The 24,540-nt window shown below is 38.4% G+C and overlaps 1 protein-coding gene across 2 annotated transcripts; it reads right to left on the bottom strand.

Annotated features, from left to right (window-relative positions):
* Positions 1–208: 208 nt before the first annotated feature.
* Positions 209–8,243, bottom strand: LOC143877941 (polyadenylate-binding protein-interacting protein 7-like). Of its 2 annotated transcripts, XM_077380269.1 has the most exons (7): positions 8,010–8,243; positions 5,922–6,411; positions 4,578–5,450; positions 3,622–4,069; positions 3,438–3,508; positions 1,208–1,332; positions 209–778 (listed from the first exon to the last, which is right to left on the bottom strand). In XM_077380269.1, exons 3-7 carry the CDS (start codon positions 5,358–5,360, stop codon positions 475–477), a joined length of 1,731 nt encoding a protein of 576 aa, XP_077236384.1. In that variant the 5' UTR covers positions 5,361–5,450; positions 5,922–6,411; positions 8,010–8,243; the 3' UTR covers positions 209–474. The 2 variants fall into 2 exon arrangements, with proteins under 2 accessions (XP_077236384.1, XP_077236383.1); XM_077380268.1 differs by lacking the exon at positions 5,922–6,411.
* Positions 8,244–24,540: the final 16,297 nt, after the last annotated feature.

The following is a 24,540-nucleotide window of genomic DNA, read 5'->3' as shown; positions in this document are numbered from 1 at the left end:
ATCTAGTAAAAACTATTTCAAACAAAAGAGGGGGTATAACCAGATGCTACTCTCCTTATTAGTGGCTTCTTGGATGGCTAGAAATTCAGCCACCATAGTTAAGGGACTTCGTGGATGGTCTATGGCTAAGGAATAGAGTTTGTCCTACTTAACAAAGTTTAAAATCGATCAATAGTAGTAAAAACTGGTATGGGTACTACTAACCCTCTCTCAATAAAAGACCAACCTTTCTCTTCAATAAAAATTGAAATGACTGTGTACAAATGTGCAGGAAAATGTAGGTAAGAAAGAAAAAAAACAACTGATAGCGCAGCTCGCCGGAAAGTTCCAAAATCTGACGAGACTGCACTGGTGTTGACCCCAACCTTAATAATACATTTCCTTTCCGCCATGCCTTTTTTTTTCTATTTCTCTTTCCTCCCCATATACAAATACGAGAATGGACGGTGTGGAATTTGTATACCTCACAAGGTGTCAATATATCACAACTCGCAGCAATCCCGGCTGCGGCTCGGTGTAGTTGAGACCCTCTTCTTCAAGCAGGTAGCGCTCGACGGCAACCGGAAGCCTCGCCGGAGTTCGGAAGCCCTTTGTATGGTGACCAGTCCCCACACATATCAGGACCTGAAGGCGCTGTGCAGCGGACCTTGCAGCGCTCTTCAATATACTCAGTTCATGTTTCAGTATGTGTATGGCTTCGCTCACATGCAGCCCGTGAAGGTCGATCATCCTCTCTTGTCCCTTGCCATAGCTCGGGATTTCTGGACCCATTGGGTTCCTACAACATTACAAAATTGGGTTGGTTAGTCACTGAAAATGGATGTTTAATGCACTTGAAGGTATCTGAAAGATTAGGAATTTGCAGGGAAAATATGGAGAAAACCCCGTAATATCTTGGGTGTCTTTGGATTATATTTATAGAGGCGCAAGTAGCTTATATAAAACACATGAAAAACATGTGCTTAACTACCTAAACTGCTTATATTTAAAATTCGGAGAATACAACTAAAAACTAACTGTTTCTACCACGCTACAATCCAGCGGTCAGATCTTTTCAGAGATCTGATCTGATATATTCTAACAGCATCAAATGGTTGGAGGCTAAGTAAATTCATTGATAAGAATAGAGAGATGTGTAAAGATCGTTTTTTTTTTATCTTTTACTCTTATTCCTACAAGTGCTAATGAACTTTGGAAAATGACCAACCTCTGTCGATAGATGGACTCTTTAGCTTTCTCATGAGCAGCCTTCATCTGCATGTTGTGCAACTGCCCCTTTACACTCAGTTCCTTTGCCAGAGCTTTGTTTCCAATAAGATATGCTTGTCTAGCCTGTTACACAGCATTCATAAAGATGGAAAAGGAAACATTTTAATGCTTTTATCATAAATCATGTTCATACAAATCATGTCTGCTTGATTTTTGACCATGCCAGCACTTCGAAGACTTCGACACCCTCTGACAATGTGATAGACAGTCCAAGAACATGTCAAGACTAGTGTCCTTCTTTGGTTTCTTCACAAAATGAGTTAGCACTATCCAAAGAAAAATATTGAGCTGGACACCTTAAAGCGAGTTTCCCTGTCACTATTCTTCACAAGTTTTATTTTTCCCCATTTTGGTATTCAATTAATATGGTTTTCTTTTATTTTTCGAATGATTTAATATCGTTTTTACATCTGTTATTCCCTTTTCTCCTCTTGAACTTGTGCTGATAAAGATACCCCTCACTTTGTTTTCGAATGATTTTCACTGGTTGTTAAAATTATAAAGCAGATGTCATACGTAATGAAAGAAGTTTGAAGTAAAAGAAGGGATGTATATATCACAAGGGGATAGTTTTTTTTTAAAAAAATCCATCACGAGGGGGATGAAAATATCAGCTCTCTAAATTTTCAAAAAAAATAAAAAAAAATCAGCTCTTTTCATTGACAGTTTTTTTACAAGGTGTGTTAGGGACTAGGGAGCAGCTGATGCCCATCGCTTGTTGTTCATGAGTTCATGTAAACTATAATTTCTTGAAATAGTTATTGCATGATATTCATTGTTTACCGCAATTGATTATATGTTTGTTTAGATTTTCAGATCATGCCATCTCAATGGTGGAGCCCATTAATATGAAGGGTCTGAATCATGTTAACATCATTGGTGGTGATTGACATGTGCTTCTCATACTACCATTTCCCTTCCCCGTTTTGTTTCGGCATTTGACCTTTGGGAAGGGTGGAAAGAAATATGTTTTGAGTGAGGAAATCCTGGCCCGGGAGGCATATGAGGTGTTCTTAGAGACCAAAGAGGGGAAGTAATTTGGGCGTTCTCAAGGCCTATTGGAAAAGTAGATGCCAGTAAAGATGAGGTTAGAGCTATTCATCAAGGTATTCTTCGGTTGGATAAGGAGGGTCTTGATAAGCTGATTGTGGAAGGAGATTCTCTAAAAACGATTCGGTGGCTTAGGGGATCTTCAGTCCCTCCTTAGAGGTTTGCTGATTTGCTCACTTTTTTGATGACATCTTGGATAGAATAGAGGAATCCTCTATCACTTTCAACCATGTACGGAGATCGGCTAATAGTGTGGCCAATCGTTTGGCAAGGGAAGGAGTAGATATGCAATCATTATTGTGGTTTGACCTCTTGCCTCCTTGATCTCGTTCTGTAGTTGTATTCTCTTTTTCTTCTTTGTTTTTTTTACTTGTATCATTTGGGTTGACAAGCTCTGTCGCTCGTTGATTTCATTAATATATTCTTGTTACCATTCACCAAAAAAAGAATATCCATTTAAAAAAAAATTCCACAAATGACGAGTAATGGAACGATTAATGGAAGCCTTCCAGCAAAGTACTACTGAAAAGTGAAAACCTTTTTTCAAATGCTATCCATGGACCAAAACAGCATGATTAAATAATTCCATCAGAAGAATGAAATTCACAAGGAACAGGTACTCCAGCAATAGCAAAGTTTGGGTTCCTTAGGGTTTAATCAACAGCACTTTAAGATTTTACCATGGCTTGAACTAGTGTTTAAAAGTCATCCAAGTTCACTCGGGCAAGTCAATGAATGACACCGTCAAAACTTTTCACTAACTCTGGTGAGTTGATAATTGACTCGGGGAGTTTTTAAACAGTGGATCGAACTCTAACCATTTCCATAGTCTCATAAGGGTTAGATCTGATCGTAATTTACCCCACGTTTTCAAAAATAAATAGGAGAGCAGAATTACAACAAAGAATAACAGCAAAAGGGGAAACAAGTGAATAATATAACAAATATGCAGTTCAGCCATATCGCCACTAAATTAATGAAATTCTTATACGACAATGCTGCTTACTTGATGTATTATGATAAATGCATGTCCCATCATTAATATGATTATGGAAAAATTATCAGAGAACTACAAACTCCATGTAGATGAATTGATAAACAGAAATTAGTTATGATACCTGATCAAAATATGCATTCCGAAGTCGTGCATTATCGCGAGCTTCCTCCCTCAACTCCGAATACATATTTGCTGTCATCTCAACATTGGTAAACCAAATACATATGCATGAGGTTAAAAATGGAGTTCTGAGGTACAAGAAATTTTTAAAGCATGCAAAAAGTTGTTGCTTGCGAAATATTTACCCACTGATTCTCCAGTATCAAGCCAAACTGGAGCTGCCAAAGGTGCACCATAACTTTGCAACCTATCTCCATAAACGGATTTTCCATGCCCATTATAAGAGCTGGATAAAAGTTGTGAACTTCTACTTGCGCCAACATGGACATCTTCAGGACCATTTCTTTCATACTTCCATTGATTGGAATCCTGAGATGCAATTTTTCGGATAGCTGAAGCAAAATCTGTAGCAACTCTAGATGTACCAGAAGAATTGGACTTAAAAAGAAGAAAACTATCCTTGTCAACAGATCGGTACGGATTGGCAGTTTGTTGGAGATCATCCCCATGGTACTTTGGCAGACCAGTCTGAGCATCTGGCACTGGAAGTGCAGGGAAATCCAGCGCGCTTATGTTTGGAGCTGACAGGGTCTTCGAGCTCAGGTTTTGATTAAAGCCACCATCAACTTGAAGCTACAATTGCAATAAAATGAATTCATGCACAAAGCCATTGATCTGCAGGGCATTCAAAGGTAATGATGGAAATGACTGACGTGATATGCATGACCATGCATCTCAGTACAAAGGTATAACAATATTTGTTCCACCTCCTCATAAAGTAAAAGCTGCATACCTCTATGAAAAGTTGCAATATTGCACTACCAGAACCTCCCAACTTCTTATTGAAATGCATATGCCCAAAATTAATAAATAATCAATGTGACATCCATCCATGACAAAAACCAACACCCACAAGAGCAATTGAAACTAGAGTAAAAGAAAAAAGTGGGGAATGTAGGAAATTATGTGACTGAGTTGTAAAGCCACCATGGAGAGTTTCCAAACTGAGAAGGTTTGCCTAAATTATTTTCCCTTGAACTAACAAAGTGTAATTCCTTGAGGATCCAACTTAGAATTTTTGAAAAGAGAGACATGCCCCTTGCCAACCAATAATATAATAGTTTGAACAAATAAAGCATACCTCAAGTTGCGTGAGCATCTCAATAGTCAAGTTCAAATCACATCCATTCGCATAGTAGACATCTGCAACGCTTTCAGCAGCAAAACCAGGGAACTGTGATGCCAAAAACTCCACAGGGTTGATTCCATTGTCATCTAAAACAGCATGCTCACTCAACAAATCATTTAGGAAACCAGCACTAGAATCCCCATTGTAAGGACGCCCCTCCCGTCCATTAGTAAGATGCTGATCACCATTCACAAACTGCTTTTCCCAGGGATTAGTTGGCAAATTCAAGTGAGTAACAGAGGACTGATCTTCCACATATGTAGGAAAAGAATACCCCATCTTCTCATTTGAGCTGATATTATCCCCAAGATGAGAAGATATTTCACGTCGCTTGGTCAATAACTGGCCACTACTTGTGGATGCAAAGAACCTTGGTGTTTCAATTCCATCATGCAAGGACAAACCTGCAACTGGGAGATTCCCAAGTCCTTGCAAGTCATCATCTCCCGTGAACTTGAAGTCAGGTGTAATATCATCGGGAAGCTGGCGGCGCCAGTACTGGTGGACCTCATCATCAGAATTATTTGAAACAGAAGATTCTGATCGATCAAATACTGCTTTTCCAGAAATTCCAGTAGCATCGAGCCTTGTGGCATCTGTGTTTTTGGTGTTTACAGATGAAGATCTAAGAGCAAGAGGAACAAATTCTGCTGCATTGGGATTTAGTGTTGTCTTATTTGATGTATTCAATTTTGAATCCTTGGTAGTCGAGAAACCTTTTATGGACAAGTTCATCTTTATTTGAGATATAAATTAATGACGTAGTGTACATACAAAAAGTATTAGACCTAGAAAAGCGGGCTTCCAGATGGTATCACCCCAGGCCTGTAAATTAAAATCCATATGAGAGGAATACATGAATAGGTATATAGAAATAAAGAACGCCTGAGAATAAAAAAATCCATCTGCATTGCAATAGATTCTGCATTCTACATGCATGCAATCAAAGGCATGACTGATTTTGCTGTGTGTGCATATGTTGGAGGAGAGAGAGCACTTCTAATTATCAATTCATAAGCTTGTACAAATATATACTTCAGCTTTTAGAGAAACGGAAACAATGGTATCCAGCAAAGAAACAAATCATAATGCTTGCTAGCAGAGGGAAAATACAGTATGCAAAAGTGCATAGTAGTCATCTCAAGGGGAGAGAAAGAGAAGACGGTCACTATAAAGATAAAGGCAAAAAATTGAAGAACTAAGGCAATGGAAATCAGAACATATAGTGCATAAGCAAAAAAATTTTATATCAATAAGATAACCTTCTATGATGGCTTAATTACAAAAAAATAAAACCTTCTATGATGGCTGAAGTTGAGGAGGCTTAATTGATCACTCCAGCGGTTGGGTTTGCATTCCTCAACAAGCCACAACAAGATTAGAAACTGTCAATATTCCATGACTGCAGTTTTGCCTCCATCCAGTCCAGGACATCCATCTGCAAACTTGTGTTCTTGCAGAACTTGACAAGGATTATGCATTGGGAATCAAACATTATCTTGCAGCAATCCTTTTAAGCTACATGACAGTTTCTTGTTATGGATTACTCAGGAAGCATAATGGCTGCCAATCATAATTATCAAATTCCTAGACAGCTGGAGTCATCATATTGTGGATCTACAAACTGTTTACTTGCACATGCGCATCTGTTATTATCTGGGTGTTCAGTGAAGACTAATTTGTAAGTTAATGGAAGCGCCGAGAATAGACAGGACAAAAGCGCTGCTTAGAAACACTGCAGGCTTTCACCAATTGAAATGAGAGACTCATTGTCTAGAGATAGAACCTGAAGATGCATTAGAGCCATCCATTAATTCATTCTCACAATATTTATTTTACTGAAAAAAATATTCCAATTCGATTACGGAAAATAATACATAATTGCATAAAATAGACAAGCATGTGTATGATGTTGCCCACATACATCATCATCATACAATTGATGCTTCCGTAATCTCGTGTGCTGCAATTGAGCTGATACTGATGCCCACCATTCAACAAAAAAAAATGTGTATGACGTTGTCTGTAATCTCATCTAATGCAATTGAGCTCATATTTGCATTTTAAAGTTCTTTTAGCTTCTTCATTAGTTTCCAGATTCCATTCTTCAGTTCTCATGATTTAATGTTATTTTTCCTTGATCACCATTTTCCATATGATATTTACATATCATTTCTAAATCCAACTTGCTAAGCCTCCAAACCAAGTTGAACCACCCTCTGGGCGTAGGGAGACAAAGCCTGCATTTTAAAGTCGTAGGGAATTCAACTACATTTGATTCCACTAGTGTAGATCGAGGTTCATGGGGAATTAGAGTGTGTGCCATATTCTAGGTGGATGGTCATCTTATCCAACCAGGTTAAGGATATTTGCTGGCTGGTAACAATAAAATGCCAGTGGGGATCATGAGATTCGCACTCCAAGGATGTTCATTTGGGATTCATACAGAGACTTCATTTTCGATTCATACTTGCTACAATGCAAAATGTTGGTATTCCCTCATCGTGCCAATATCAAAGTCCATTGGATTCCTGTATTCCCAGTTGCATTACTATGGATTATCAGTGTGACACAGCAACAACACATTAAATTACATGCCGCTCATAAAGCTGAGCCAAAATGTGGTTGACATTGAAGAAAGGTGTCTATGGTGGTCACTAAATTTGACTCTAAATTTGCAAGTAGTTAGACTAGGCAATTAATTACTTCAGTACCCAGTATCTCCATAAAAAATTCTCATATATAGCCAGAAAATCCACATACACACCAGGAAAAAAAAGAACAAGTGAGACGGGATTTGTAAAAATCTAGGAGAACATCTTCCAAAACTAACTCGCAGCTGATTACAAAAAGTATTCTGATCACAGCGTATTTTGCCCCTTACTGTCTACGTTTATTGTTTTCTTTCATCAAGATCTTTGTGATCTTGAGAGAAACCCTACAACCCTCTCCAACTAGTCATTAAATGAAGAAGATATCATTAAAATCTAAAATGAGACAAGATCCAAACATGAAAAAGGAAGCTTAATTCAACATGAACAAACAAATAAATATATGAATCGAGAGAGAACGAGAACAAACGCAACAAAATTATACAATAGAAGATAACAAAAAAGCTCCACAAAAACATAAAACAAGCCAAATAACTGCATTGATACACGAATCCGAAAAGAAACACATTTACGTCCACCAAATCCATCAACAACACAATAAAAACAGAAGAAAAACCAGATCTGTAAATTAAACACAGAATCAGAAATCCAGATTCAAATTTCAGATAATCGAGAGGTATAGATCTCGAAAACATCAATAGATATTAAACTAACAGAAGGGGAAATAATAATAAAAAATCGAGATCTAAAGAGGCAATTAATTTGCTGATACCTTTTCGGAGGCCGATGAGAGAAGAAATCGAAGGGAATCGATCCATAGATGGAGGCGCTAAAAGGAGCGAGAAAGCTCTTCTTCTTCTTCCTGGTTTTAATCTTCTTCTTCTTCTTCTTCAAGTCTCGTGCTACAGCTGTTTCGTCTTTCAAACCCTCGTCGTCACAACCTTCTTACGAAATCTCACCCCATGGCCACTCGATTACTCTCTCTCTCTCTAACCTGCATAATTAAGAGATTATTATACGAAAAATAGCCTTATCTTTGGTCGAAATGTCAGGAAAGTCCTCCGCGCAGGGAAACAAATAAAGCAAAAGGAAAAGCTATGATACGCCGTGGGGTTAGAACTCAGCCTCCGGCCCTATTGTTTTATTGGTTTTGCTAGGGACCATAGCAGAAGGCATTTCGAGAACCGGCTGTTGCATGAGACAGCAGCCACATAGGATGAATAAGGCAAAAAAGTGAGCCTATGCGGCTGTTCTCATGCAACAGCCGGGTTTAGGAAATGCACTCTACGATGGTCCCTAGCAAAGCCTTTATTAATTTCAGCTGTGAGTTGGTCCCAACAATCTTCTCATTCGGACGATATTAGCCATTCATATTGTAGAGCATAAAATGGAGTGTTTAAAAAGTAGATAGAAAGAAGGAAAACAGTTATAAAAAGGGATCCCGTTTGGAAATTAGAGGTTGATGTGATCATTTTCACGTTATGTTTTTTTGTATTTTTTCAGGGATGTCTTGTCTTATTGGGAATGTGTCACATCAAAGGAATTCCTCTTTTTTTTCTTTTTCCCCAGACGAAATCCTGTTTTTCTAGCAGCCCTCAAAAATGAATGAAGGCAAAAACTTTAAAAAATTAGAGGTTAGGACCACCACGTGGACGGTCTTATGGATCTCACAATATCTGTTCCTTCTTTTTAATTAATATTATTTTAATTTAGTGTTATTTTTAATTAAGATCTACCATGTCTCGTCTTATGCATCTCTTTTTGGTTGCTTGTTTTGGGGGGATTGTAGGAGTTTCAAATGCCAGAGATCTTCCCAAAAGCATGTTTGGCTGTCATTTACACCTTTGACCACTAGACAACTTCTAGATATTATTATTGGTTTTTATCCTACGTGGCGGAGATGTTCCCCCCCATAATCTTCTCCCTTTTTTTCACCAAAATGGAGAAATTTGTTGGGGGAATTAGAAGATATTCTTGTTTTATTATTTTTCTCTCTTTCTCTCACTTACTTTTTCTCTCTCTTCCACCTATATTTTGATAATGACACCCTACATCTTCCGCTAATTTCCTCTCGCAACCAAACACTACTCGCAAATCTCCCTCCTAATATTCTCCCCATCTTCCATTCTCTTCCATTCTTGTCTAATTCTCTTTGACTTGTTTTTCTCTTATTCTCCCGGCCATCTACAAGCAACCAAACAGAGCGTGAGGCACGCAAAAATCAATTGCTAAAAAAGATGTCTTTTTTCATATTGCTGGATCAAAGGTCCGGAATCATCTGATGAAAGTGTGGCCAATAGATTTGTAGATTTGTGTTGGTCATGGTAAGAGATGTTTTCTAAAAATCTATGGTCTGAATATAATCATCTATATAGATATAGATATATGTTTTTAATGTTAAATATGATTATTTACAAATAATGGTTATAATAGTTTTAGAAATGATGTATGCCTCCCAAAGTGGCCTTAATATCTCTTTACAAAAAAAAGTTTAATTAATTTTATTTACAAAGAAGCCTGTCTTAGTGGAATCCAAAGAGATTCTACATCATGTCTACAACTATTACAACCATTACGTGCAAATAATAAACATATTTAACTTTAGAGTCATTTCCATATAAGATCATATGTAAATAATTTTGAAGTATCCGTGTGGACACTAAAGGTGGGAAATTATTGTAATATAATTTGTCAATTTCTTTGGCTTTTTCGTTGCGTAAAACAAATTTTACACCCATATTTTTAGTGAAAATAGATGTAAAAATTGTTTTACGCTCATTTTCCATGGGTAGAAACATAACCGGAAAATGATCATGTATGACCTGGACCCACCACTAAATATTGTTGGGTGATTGTGTCCATGAATATTGTTGACACCACAAATCTGGTCTATGACCTTTGGCCACAAATCTGGTCTGTGACCTTTGGCCCGCGGTCATTGGATGATTCTAGGGTTTGATCGGCATTTTTAACAAAATATCCCTTTAGAATGCCTTCAAGCCGTTGATTTTTGCACCACTCAATCTTTCGAATGAGATCTCCATCTGCCGGCGATCACAAAGAATATATGTGACATTTGCCTTGAGTCGTGGTCATTTTCAATCATCAACACAATTTGATCTCTATCCTGGCTCTCAAATACAGTTCGTTGACAACACAAATTTCATATGGTGAATCTTCTCATAGGACTGTGATGGAGAGTGGGCTTTAATTGATCCAAGGGATGTTCTAAGCTCTATCGAGAGTCTCCATTGCATAACCATCAGCTACTAAGGGTGCTACTCGGGTCAGGTTGAGGCCAATCCTAGCCCAACCCAAGGCAGCATTCCCTCAACCCTAAACTGACCCAACACAAAAGCCTGGGTTGAGGAGGGTCAACCCTAACCCACCCAGCCACTAAATCTCTCTACCCTAGTCCAACCTTGTTTTTTTTTTTTTTAAAAATATATGATTGCTTTGGGAGGGGTTGTCTTGGGGAGAATAAAATATATAAAAATATAACCCCAAGATTGTGAAAAGGGAAATGATATCAACACTCACATGTTATAATAAGAGGGGCTCAAGTCTCTTCTCGTTTAGTATTTAAAGGGCTTGAAAGAGCTTTTTAAAAACTGCAATATCCTTCCGACAGCCCTTAAAATACTAAACAATAAGAGAGTTGTGCTCCTATTATAAAAACATATGAGTGTTGATATCATTTCCCTTTTGAAAATCATAATAAAATTAGAGTATGGGTCGGGTTTGGTCCGGCTCAAGTTCCCATCCCAACCCGAGCCCAAATGATTGAACCTGTCAAGTTTGGCTTGAGTCCGAACTAAGTTGCACCCCTATCAGCTATTCAGCTGAACAAAAGAAAACATGGCTGACATCGGCCACAATTTGGTTTTTGTGAACTTCGTCGCAAAGAAGCTTAGAAGCCTTAGATCATCTCTTGATCGAATAGCTTCCAAAATATATTAAGGAAAGTGGGCCCGCTTCTCATGTGACGTTTACCGAGATCATTGATGCGTTCAAAGACCCACGAATAATATTTAACAAATGGAATTTAGTTATGAGAAACATGCCTTAAGACGGTGATTTGGTTCTGTGTAGCATACGCAGGTGCAATTATTTTTAATAAAATATTGGCACTCACATGTTTTAGGGAATTGCTAGTGTCCATTGCAAAAGGCATTTTGAGGCTAGTCTGTCGCACGTCAGACCAGCCACCTTTGTAAATGGAGACAAAACCTGTTATCTTCATACACGAGGTGGCTGATCTGATAATGACAAGTGACAGACTAGCCGTGAAATAACTTTTGCGATGAATCCTAGCATATCCCTATCTTTCAAAGACAATTACAATTCCCAAGAAAACTCTCATAAGTTGATTAAAAGAAAAGACAAGGTGAGTTCGCCCCCATTATCAACACATGGCAGTGCCAATTTAAGTAATCTGATAATGTTACTCGAATTTTCTTCATTTTATTTCGGCTCATTCAATACAAATGTATGCTATCAGACCTTAGATCATATTACAATAAAAGCCGAGTTCGGATGAGCTTCTCGATGAATTACACGATACTATGCATTTTTTTTTCAAGATTGAATTTGAGATTAGGATATCATCAACTTTAGGTCCATAATAAAGATATCCCTAAGACAGCATTTCGAACCCAAAAGGGTTGTTATGAGTTCTCTGTAATGCACTTTGGACTCAGTAATATACCGGCAATCTTCCAAAGTCTTACGAACCATATCTTTCGTGACACCTCAAGGCACTTCATCTTTGTTTTTTCTCTGATGACATAATTATGTATAGTAAAGATTTTGATACGGATATTGCATGTTCAAATTACACTCCAAATTCTGTGACCACAAATTATATGCGAAGCTTTCAAAGCGTGCATTTGGAAAAACAACGGTGGACATATTATTTCATGGTCAGGAAATCAAGCCAATCCACAGAATGTTGCTTACATGGTGTAGTGGGCTGAAAAAAAAAAAAAAAAAAAAAATACTCAAGGGGCTACGAGGTTTTATGGGCCGTACAGATTATTATTGAAAGTTTATTGAAAACTATGCTGGAACATAATTAATTAGTGCACCTCTCACTACTTTTAAAAAGTGATTCATTTTATTGAACTTTTACCATATCAAAAGCAGTTCAATCGTTAAAGAAAGTTATGGTATCTGCAATAGTCATCGCACTAAATCTATTTTTACCAAAGCCGATCACCGTCGAGGGTGATGTGCCTGACATAGGAATTAAAGAGGTTCTCATGCTAAGGGATCTGATTCTACGAAAGCCTTCATTGTTGGGTGTGATTAGCCTAATTAACACAGAAATTAGCGGAGTTCTCATGCAAAGGATTCATCCAATCGCCTTTGTTGGGGAATATATCCAGTAAAATTTTTGGCTTAACAACATATGAGAAAAACCTACTTCCGTTGGGTTCATTTGCCCGACAAGTTCGACAAGCTAAATTAATGAAACCAATAATGTTTGCAGTGATTTATCCACACCACAAAGACCAACTTCAAGGCAAATAAAACAAAACATGCACTGGCAGTCTGGCACTATCATGTGGAGAAAAATCAGAGAATCCAGGTTAGGTTTTTTATTTTTGGTAATGCTAGATTGAACCTCCGACCTTGACGCCAAAAGACAAAGTGCTTGACCATTGAGCTAGAGGATCAATCCCAATTCAACTTAGGTTGTGTTATTAAAAGAGCTTTCTCCGTTTTTAAAGGTGCGGTGAATAAAAAAACCTCATTCCTCGATCCCAACTCACAAATCCCGTTTCCATCTCTCTTTTTTTTCTTCTGTTTTGCGACTAAAAATTAGATTCTTTCTTCTGAATATTCTCATTAATCCGTTTCCATCGGTTTGGTTTAGTCCGGCAAGAATGAGAAGCATTTGCCAAACACAACCTTATTGAGCTAGGCTCTACAATTATTATCCGATGGAGGGACCGGTGGGAATGGGCTAGACTCATGGTTGGCCTTTCGATCAACGGATCCAATCACATACACATGACACCAAGAGCCCAGGATTGATTGTTAGGAACCGATCGATCGCATTAAGATAAATGAATGATGCAACAGATAGAGAGAAAGTGCATGCAAACAAACAAGACTACCGCGCGTCCCATCATCGAATGTAAAACTCATTAAGAAGTGATAAGAAATGGACTCCACTAAGTCATGTCAAAGCAAGTTGGGTTACAAATGGGCTAGGCCTGGCCCAAGCATTTGTGCTTCTTTGGAATATACAGACCCACTTAGTGCATCACTTGCTAAAAGTCAAACAAGTTGAGCATCACTTACAAATGGATCTGGCCTGGCCCAAGCTTTTGGGGCTTCTTTGGATAAAGAAGGCCCACTTCATGCAAGACATGCAAGACATGCAAGAGTCAACCAAGTTGGGTTGCCCACAGGCCGGGCCGGGCCCAAGCTTTGGGGTGTCTTTGGATAACTTTAAATTTTTTTTGCGTGTAATATTACATCTAATTGGATTTGAAACTAAATGTGATTATTTACAAATCATGGTTACAATTGTTTTCAAAATGATATGATCAATTGCCTCCCATTTGCAGAATAACCAATTTTGGTGCCATTGAAAGAGTCACTTAGTCTAAAGTGAATGGGTGAGAGTTTGGATTTCTGCACGACTATCTTGTTGGGCCGTCCCATTAACAACCCTGAAAGCAGGGGTGAGTTGCTTCTCATATTGGTAGATTATGGTTAGACGCGCCTAGTCTGACCTTTTTCGTGTAGGACTTGCACACGTTTTACGTTGAAAGATAATTGAAAAGAGAGCACACAATGGAGAGTAGGAAAATGATCAAAAAAATGAGAAGGAAATTAGAGATCATTATTTATTAATCCCGAAATTCTATCCATAAGCTATACATCGTAAGGTTGAGCCTTAGCTCAATTGGTTAAAGGCTTTGTTCTTCAACCTAAAGGTTTAGCTCAATTGGTTAAAGGCTTTGTTCTTCAACCTAGAGGTTTAGCTCAATTGGTTAAGACTCTGCTCTTCAACCTAGACGTCGGAGGTTCAATCCTAGCTTACTTACAAAGACAAAGTTATGCGTCAGCAGAGGATAGCTCAAATTATAATTTTTTTTTGTTTATGTTCTGTTTCTTTCGCCGTAAAATGGGAGTAAATAAAATTTTATGCCATTTTCCACTTGAAAATGGGGTGTAAAATTTGTTTTACGCCCAATTTATGTTGAAAGAAACATGGCCTAGAGGTAAAAAATAAAATAAGAGGGGGATGTGATTTTAATTTTTAGTAACTTTGTCTGAATTTGAAATAAAAAATCTAGATCTGAAAATTGGGTTTTGGTGGAAAATTTTCAGCTTGAGTTGAAATTTCTACTAGAATTCTCGTTTTCTAGTGAAATGGAGATTCCTATTCTTCTCATCCCTAACCTTGCAGTTTGATGTAAGACAAGTATTCTATAAAATACTGTCCCACCGAATATAAAAATAAAAAAAAAGTTTTTGTATCTAAATGATTCCAAGGTCATGTTTGGATTCCATGAAATATTAGTTTACCAAGTGGTGAGAGAGGGCCAGAGAGGGTGGGAGAAGGAGAGACTAGAGAGGGCATGAGTGAGGAGAGGGGTGAGAAAAGGCTGAAAAAAAAAACAAGGAAAAGATAAGGGAAGTGATATATCAGCCCCTTTTTTTCACTTGGGATAACCAACATCATCAGTGTATCTATGGCTGCAGAGGGGCTGATGTACTTCACATGGGAAAGATTCAACAGGCCTGATTGCCACGTACACTGGAGTTGGCTGTCCCATGTAAAGAAAAGGGACAAATTTATCATTTCCGAGGAAAAATTCTAATCAAAATACAATTTATTTTTCCATGCTCATCCTAAATCATGGTGATCTCAACTCTCTTCATCTTCCATCTTCTCTCACCACTTGATAAACTATTATTTCATGGAAATAAAAAAAATTAGGGTTGCCAAAACGTGGCCTGAAATAAAACAAATTAAAAAATTTGTATTCCTTTTCAACTTAAAAGGAGAGAATGTTAAGGTGTGAAATGTACTCCACTCTTTTTCGATAGTGGAAGAGATTGGGCCCATACCCATTACTAAGTCCCATTGCTTTCACAAACAAAAGGCAAGTGGGCTTTTATCTTTTTCCCTTCAAATAAAATATAAAAGGTAAGGAAAACGTTATAAACGTTTGTGTCAAGATATGGTTGTCATTTCATTAAAGAAATATGGGCATTCTTGTCATAAAAGTAGAAGTGAAGTTTGATGGGCCCACAAGGCAGATTCGTCACTGTCTGATTTCATAAAAGGACAATTTTGTCCTATCATCTTTGTTACAGAAAGTAAAATTAGAGAGGATAAAGTATTTGTATTTCTCAGAGCCCAATTTGCACATCCCAAGAGAAGTATTAGATAAGTGCATCTGACACTAACATTCGCCTTTATATGGGAGCTACCGAGTTAAATGTAGTTTGACGATTCTCAGCTCACGGGGACCACAACCTTTCTAAAGATGAACTTTCCCATCAAACTTTTTAAAGATTGACAGTATTCAATAAGTAATTTCACATGGGAGGTAGAGCTGAAACTAATTGCTGTAAATCCAAGCAATTTATCTCGTGGCTGTATAGTGGGAACTGCATTCTTCACATGAAGTATTGAACTCGCAAATGTGAACGAGTATGATGACTAGCGAACCTTGTAATGTTTTTCGCGTACCTTCCTTTGGAATTACTAATGAGAAGGACTAGCATTCAGGGACTAGGCATATTCAGTACCAGAAAGAATGTTTAGGGTTTAATGCAACATCTCAGTCATTATTATTTTTTATTTTTTATGGACAAGCTGGGGTTTGACGGGACCCCTACCGATTTATTTCATAAAGAGAAAGATGATACAATAAAAGCACATAAGAACCCAAACTCGGAACATGCTAGGGAGGAAGATCCAAAGCTCAACACGTATGAGCCACAAATACTAAGCCAAAGAGATCAAAATGCTAAATACTTGTGAATTACATAATCAGCTAATTTGGAAGGGGTATGATAGGCTCTTTGACAGGGTTTTGGCCAAATTTCCTTGTGTACTTCCAGCGATAATTCATTTGATTCTTGAAGCTTAGATGTCTCTTGATCGCCACTATCCTCAACCTCGATTGGAATCAAATTTGAAAAAGCTTAACTAATTTCTTGTGTACATCTCAGTAAATGGTGTAAATTATATTGAGAGAGAGGGGGGGGGGGAAACTTTGTAGAAAAGTTACTCCGTCGCCCCAAATACAGTAAGGGCCCACATTGTTTGGGTGATGCAAACCATTCATTTGATGGGCCTTGACATAGATAGGGTCTGACGAAAAAATCAGCTCCATAGGATCATCACAACCCTTCAATTCATGGAGGTTAAAATGGACGGATATAAGCCTCTACAAAGCTATCCATTTTAACCTCCGCAAATCAAAGGGTTAGGATGATCCTATGGAGCTGATTTTTTGGGCACACCCTGTCAATATCAAGGCCTATCAAATGACTTGTCTGAATCATCAAAAAATTGTGGGCCCCTTGTATTTTGGGCCGACGGAGTAGATATGTTATCTACTCTATAGAGTAAGAAACTTTTTTCTCTAAACTTACTGATTTTCTACTGTTACAACTCTTGTTTGATTGGCGTTTTCTGATTTTAAAATATAGAAGAAAATGGCATGGGTATCGTGTCTAATTTTGAGGGTATTTACGATTAAATCTATGCAAAATTGATTGATAGCGTCAAAACGTCCACACAATTTCCCTCATGTGCAACACTTTGTCTTTCCAGTGGTGGGAGCCCTACCCAGTCTTCTCCTAGTCTTCCTAACTTTAGGGCATGTTTGGATGTATGTTGTATAGATTCCCATTCCATTCCTTTACTTTCCTTTTCCTCCTTATTAGAGAAAAGAGTCAAGTAATGAAAATGGGTGGCATTGGAAAATTTGCAGCTGACAAGAACTATCCGTGAGTAGTAAAAAACAAATCCATGAAAAGAAAATTTTGTCATTTTACTTTGATTTTCTGGTGCAACCAAACAGACCCTCATGATTTGTTTGCTCTTTCTTCTATGCAAGAGTGGAACGATCATATTTTGGAGAATTTATAAAATTTGTGTTCAGATACAGGCGAATCCCAACTTGGCAGAGTTGCTTATCCGAGTTTGCATTATAATGTGTTAAAATAAAAAAAAGAAAAAGAAAACGATTGGAGTAATCTTCACAGGCCCACCACACATGTGATATGTGTGTCTCCATTGAGACCGTATTATGTAGTGGGCCATTACCAAACCGATAGAGATTCTGGAGTCAATTTTATTTCTTTGAGAGAAATCTGGAAATGACAATTGATCTGAACCGTTCAATACATAGTGCTTGATTTGGATCTCTACGGCTAAAAATTTACACCAATCATGCAATCCTAACTTCTAATTAGGTATTCTTTGGACCTCTATTTACTTGATATGGCATTTTGGTTAGGGCCGGCAATTTCCCCCGTTAAAACCGGGATCCGCCCCGCCCCGTGCCCAAACGGGGCGGGGATTCCCCGACTTGGAACGGGGACGGGGATGGAGATGGACCCGCCCTGCCCCGCCCCGACCCGATCCGTTTTAATATGCAAGCCATTATTAATATCCTCTTATTTTAGTATATTTTTTAGTGTTTTTTAAGTTAACAGTAATTATTTTTTAATGCTAGTGATATTGGCACTACCAGATTTTTATAAGTACACAAACACGGCTTGTCTTTTTCTTTTTTTGGGTGTTAAAAAGCTTTTTTGAAGTGAGAATTTTTGTGTGAGGCAGGGATGGGGATTAGGCATTCCCCGCGGGGCCGGGACGGGGAATGCAACATCCGGCCCCACCCCGCCCCCGTTGCGCCCTAATTTTGGTTGAGGCGAAACAATACTTCCAAAAGCATCCTATCTAAACCAAGCCCAAGCAAAAATCATATCTTTTCATGGAGGACAAAAAGGTTTTCTCGTCGTATTTTATCTGCAATCTTGTCTTTTTCGCCTTTCATTCACACTGGATGGGCACCTCCAAAAAGATTCAATCGACACAAGAACAAATTCTGACGATGCTACCGTAACTTAAATCCTTAATTAATCCGTGAGTCTTTCTACATCCATGCTATTATTAAGAGAGAAAAATTAGTTGAACAGTCATAGTCAGGATCAATGTAAACAACCAATTTGTAGGTCCCATGGGGACATGCCTGAGTAATTGAAGCCGTTGATCGTATAGACCATTATGAGGTGACCAATCCAATGAATGATATCTCTGTTTGGCATCAGACTCGGACCCATCATAGTGTGATGGGTCATTAGATCAATGAACCCTGATCACCAAGCTCCTGTGCCATGTGAGCATTAGATCAAATGGCCTTTTTTCATTCATCCAGACCGACTCAAATCATTTCTTCTTTTATATTAAGATCTAGGGACAATATAGTGCCTTTGATGAATAAAAATGACCATCTGTTTGGTGATTGAGACCCTTTGTATGAGGGCCATTTTTTTGGATGATCGGGACCTTTGATTTGATATGACAAAACAAAAGGCTTATTGGGCCAATGCTTTATCTTAGTCATAAGGTGTTTTGTATTGCAACCACGATATTGTGAGCCAACGTAGGTAGCGACAAGAAAAGGAGATTGCGTTATTAAGATTAAGACATCAGAGTGATCGGTTGATGACTTGGAAACCACTTAACATGGGGTTTTTATATGATTTATGTGTATATTTTTCCTAAGAAAATATGAGCCCGTGCCCTACTAAGAGATTTTCTCTTAAGTGCATTCATCGCCATGGATTCCGACCCAATGGTTTTGGCAATTGATTGTTAGGAACCTAGATAAGTGATGGTCAAAGACGAGATCTTGCTAGTCAATCCTTTTTTTTTCGATTGAGTGCTAGTGGCTTTGATGAACAAAAAATATCATATCCTTTTCGGGCGATTTGGACTGGTTTGATGTGCCATCGTAGAGAACCTGGTGGGTCACACTTTATTGTAGGGTGCAACTCGGGTAGGTTTTTGAGAATTCGGGTTCATCATTTTCCATAAATTCGAAGTGGGTTCGAGTTGAATCCAATTCATTTTTTAGCAAAAGCTCAACCTAACCCGACCCAAGTTGCAACCCTAATTTATTGGTGATAGGGATGCTCGTTGATTTGATGTGAAATCATAGACAACCTAGTGGGCGTTGATTTGATATGAAATAATAGAGAACCGAATGGGCCATGCTTTATTGGTGATTGGGATTTGGGACGACCATTGATTTGTAGTTGTAATACAAATCAAGTGGGCCTAACCAAAAACGTGGGCCGATGCTTAGCCACTAATTAAAGTTGGAAGGTGCTTTGAATTGCAACCACGAAAATGTGGGTTCAAGCCCACTAACCTAACAAAAAAAAAATCTAGGGGGTCCACACTTATACCGTACAGATTGCATTATTCAGATTAAGTCGGTAAAATTGTAATGGTGTGAAGAGGGGAGACATCTTAAAAAGGGTTCTCACACGATGGATGTTCTTGGTCTTCCTTGAGAAAATATGAGCGGCCACAAGAGTAAATGTGAGACCCACTTGTTCAGCCATCCAAACCATTTATTTCTTGGGCCTGGCTATGGATATGGATAGCCCATCTATCAAAATCCATTTCTATTAAACCATTCTAAGCCTCCAATTAAAAGAGCGTTTCTTGATGAATGCAGACCGTTCCCTTCTTTTTTTTCCTTCTTTTTGTTACCTTTTCTGCGGGGAGTGATAAATCGACTCCCCAATTGATAAATCGACTCTAGGTTAGAGAGAGAAAGAGGAGAGAGATAGATACATGGGGAGTCGATTTATCCATTCGGGGAGTCGATTTATCCCTGCCCTTTTTTGCTATCTATTTAGTGGCCACAAATTAGAGGTTGAAAAAAGACAAATAAATGTGGATTTTGCACCATGGGCCATATGTAGTAAGACAGATGAATGGTCTGGATCATTGTGCGAATGGGGCCTACCTGTACTTCTAGCATAGTTTTCCATGCATATCCATCATGTTAGAACCTCCTGACATTTATTTTATTATGAAATGATAATCACACTGCTATATTTAATAATGACACTATTGTCTTTAGTTTATGCTTTTTTAAGGGAAGTGATATATCCGCCCCTTTTGATTACTAGAGACACCCAGCAGCAGTGTCTCAATGACTGCAGAGGGGCTGATTGCCACGTACATTGCTGCTGGGTGTCCGTATCCCAAGTAATCAAAAGGGATGGATATATCACTTCCCTTTTCTAATTAGCTAGCACTCGCCATAACAATTTCTTAAAAACTATCGACTGTTACGGTCCTGAGTGAGAGCCCACCTAAGTATGGGACTAGGTGAGACCCAACCTGGTATGAGACATGTTTAAAGGGCCTCGCCTAACGCATTCCATCAGGAACTTTTGGCGTATATGTAAGGTACCCAGCACTTGATATCAGAGCAGCCACAGCGTTCTGTGTCCGAGTCACGGAAGGGGTGCTGTGGAGAGTAATACCTGGAAAGGGCTACTTGGTTAAAAAAAAAGTTGAAGTTGTCATAGAATGGGCCGCCGCAAGAGGAGTGACCAGAGTAAAAAGCACTCACAGAATGGGCCGCAAAGGACGAAGGATATGGAAGCGTGGTGAAATGTTACATTCCTGAGTGGGGGCTTGCCTAGGGATGGGACTAGGTGAGTTTAAAGGGCCTTGCCTTGCCTAATGTGTTCTATCAGCCTCTGGAGCTTTTGGAGTATTGGTAAGGCACGCACATAACATCAACATCCAATCAGCAAAGTGTTTACCAAAGTGAGGAGGAGTGTGGTTACCAAAATGTGGAGATAATTATTACCATTTACCAAAATGATATTTCCACTCCTTATCTAGTTATCTCACCATTTCAACCCCTTTGTCTGTACTTTTTCTCGAAAATAAACTTGCCACACAAAAAAGAGGGTTCACAAATCTTACCTGTAATTGGATGGTAGGGGACATATCAATATGTTTTAAATCACCTAACTTGCAACCTAGGAACACTTGTTAACGGTTTGCTTTTTTGCCTTTGAGGGGTTGTTTGGTCTGCAGATAACAAAGCAGGAACATAAAAAATTCCCGAATCACGCATTACCTACTGTTTAGTTGCAAATTTAAAAGTAAAAAAATCCAAATTTATTCTTAATAAGTCCGCTCAAGGGCTTAGGAGTTCACTCAAACCCATTTTTTGGGTGAGTGCAACCAGCTTAGATTTGCAATTCCTTCGAATTTTTAGCCCATGTTTGTTTTAATTTGGATTTTGACAACCGATTGTTAGTTCAACACTGATTAATTGACTAAAAATTAAGGCTATGTTTGGATACCCACAAGATTTACATTTGGATTTCTCACATTAATTTGCAGTTGAGATTTGGAACTGGATCGGGTATTTCGATTTCCAAATCAGCTACAACAGTGAAAAAAAATATTTGATTTTCAAATCTTTTATGCAAGACATTATTTGGAAATCCATATTTGTGGCAATTACCTTCACCCTCGCTGCTCCTCGACCCCGCTGCAGCAACAGCAAGACATCCCTCCCACTCTCGTACAACATGAGCATGAGGATGATTGATGTATCTTATATTCAAAACTCAAATCCAAATCCAAATACAAAAACATGAGGTATCCAAATGTGGCCTAAGGGATTTGCTAGGAACCATCACAAAAGGCACTTCACGGGCGGCATGTTGCATGAGAGAGCAGCCACCTCATGAATGAGACAAAATGTGTTGAGAAGTGAGCCCATGTGGCGACTCTCTCATGCCTCCGAAATCCCTTCTATGATGGTCCCTAGCAAATGTCAAAAATTAAATGTGGGGCTTGGTCCATAGAGAAGGCGCACAGGCAAAGGCCGTCCCAACCTTCGAATCTCATGATGTGTGCTCAAATAATCTTTCATTTATTATTGATGATGGCCGTCCCAAGGCACCTAAAGAGACATAAAAGATACTATTCAAGATTTTTCATGGCATTAACTATTAAACAATTGAGAAATGATACCCACACTCTCTATCTTGATAATGACAACCTAAACTCTTTTTAACCACTTCTCTAATTGGCTTTCTAGAGAGTGCATGCAAGGGTGCAAAGATCAATTTTCCTAAACAATATTCCGCTAATTAACAGTTCAATAGGAATATCCCCAAGATATCTCATCACCTGATTCTAAGATGCCATAAGATACTATTTTTTATATAATATTTATAATTCTAATAGATAAATTAGACAGAGTTGTGTGTGCAATGAACTCTCTTTTTTGTTTTTCCCAATCCTAAAGGCAATCTGAATCTTCCAAGATCAATTTTATTCTTAGTTTTGCCGAAGATTTACGTCGGGGTTGTGTCTCTAGCTCAATCGGTCAAGAATTTGTTCTCTAACCTCGAGGTGAGATGTTGAATAGGCACGGTAGTATCATCAACGCTCACTAAAAGCGTCGGTGTAAGGTACACCGGCATTCATCGGCGTATGCACCGACGGTAAATCTCACTTTTCTTGTAGCGAATACTAACTTTTTTATCTAAAAAACGATCATCCTCTATGAGATCATCATCTATTGACTTGAGTAGTTATATTAGTGTCAGCATCATAGCTACGTGGGTACACGTATCTGGGCCCCATGACATGTGGCTATTCTTTTTCCACCTCATTAGATAATTTATAGTCTGGCAACTCGTGTTCCATGTGATAAAGGAGAGAAAGACTTTTATGATCAATCGTAAAAGGCAATTTTTGCCTCTTACAAGAGGGTATCGTAAGGCATGTATGTGAAATCAAGACTACTTATAGAACATTATGGGTTGACCGATGAGTGATACAAGAATCAAGGTTTATTAACTCATACGGGTTGGCACGGCGTCGTGGGTTTGCTTCTCCTCATAGACTCGAGTTTGAATTTCCAGGCTTACCCGATGCACATTGTCTATGGGTGATTGTGTGCATCCGTAGGGATTAGTCCCGCCCTGGACGGGGTAGGGATACCCTACGTCGGAAAAAAAAATAAAAAAAGAATCAAGGGTTATTTTTCTCTTGACATAATTGTAAATGATGGTGGTGGGCCATGCATGGGCAACTAATGTCGGGGTAATATGAAATAATATGTTTCATCACTAAATCTTTTTATAAAAAAAATTCATTAAATAATGTATTTCCATATGCATTGGGACGAAAGACAAAAAAAAAAAAAAAACCCAATGCTAATGAGTAACAAATAGTGACAGTCTTCTTAAAGATATCAAAATCATGATACGCAGAAAAAAAATGTCACTATATGGGCAGTTTGGATAAATGGATTTTATAATCCAGGATTGTAAAATCCTAAATTTTAGGAGCTAAAACACGAATTTTATAAGCTAAAACGAGGATTGTACAATCTTCAAAATGTACAATTAATGGTTGAGTGCTACTTGCATAACTGAGAGTGGAACAGAACAAATCCCTACATATGTTGCATGGCACATGGAGGGATAGTTATGCCAATTTAAGGGGAAGAAGAAAAAAAAAGGAACTAATTTTTTATTTTATTTTTGGTCGGTAAGCTGGGATTGAACCTTGGACCTCTGGGTTGAATAACAAACCCCAAAGGAACTAAAATTGTTAATGCGTGAAAAGGCTATTTGTCAGGTTCCATTCTCTGTTCCCAACTCGGTTACCATATCATTCTTCTTGAAGTTTTAGCTTATAAAATCCAGGTTTTTGCTTGTAAAGTTTAGGATTTTATAATCTTGGATTACAGAATCCTTGTTCCAATTATTTATAGCGACCGATTTTCTTCTGTTGCAATTATGTGTTTCTCTTGTATTGTTGGGAGGAGGATAAAATTAGGGAAATGATAAATTCGCACAAGCTGGAGGATGATTCGCACCTCTTCTACACATCATGAAGCATTAAAGTCTGCCACAAGTCATGTGAAAACGGGTGCGAATCATTCTATAGGGGGTGCGACTTCATCGTCGCCCTAAAATTAACATTTTCCATAAGGAAAAGTGATAAAACAATATTAATTTAAAAGCATAAAACCAACCCGTTTTGATTACTTGGGACACCCAGCAGCAGTGTACGTGGCGATCAGCCCCGTTGATCTTTCTGACGTGAAGTACATCAGCCCCTCCGCAGTCAATGTTACACTGCTGCTGGGTGCCCCCAAGTAATCAAAAGGGCGGATATATCACTTCCCTTTTGAATTGGTATGGGACCCTCTTTAAGTGTTGTGGGACCCATCATCTGCAATAATGAA

Source organism: Tasmannia lanceolata, unplaced genomic scaffold (genome assembly GCF_043159265.1).
Source record: "Tasmannia lanceolata isolate RefF3 unplaced genomic scaffold, GAP_Taslan_0.1 ptg000005l, whole genome shotgun sequence".
Taxonomy (NCBI): domain Eukaryota; kingdom Viridiplantae; phylum Streptophyta; class Magnoliopsida; order Canellales; family Winteraceae; genus Tasmannia; species Tasmannia lanceolata.
Note: the sequence above shows the minus strand (reverse complement) of the source record. Positions and strands in the feature narration are given on the sequence as shown.

Bases quoted from the DNA above. Each gene is read 5' to 3' on its own strand.
- LOC143877941 (XM_077380269.1), bottom strand. From the start codon at position 5,360: ATGAACTTGTCCATAAAAGGTTTCTCGACTACCAAGGATTCAAAATTG. The intron at 3,509-3,621 runs GTAAATATTTCG...TTGAGATGACAG, and splicing joins TGATACTGGAGAATCAGTGG to CAAATATGTATTCGGAGTTG. The intron at 1,333-3,437 runs GTATCATAACTA...GCTGTGTAACAG, and splicing joins GGAATGCATATTTTGATCAG to GCTAGACAAGCATATCTTAT.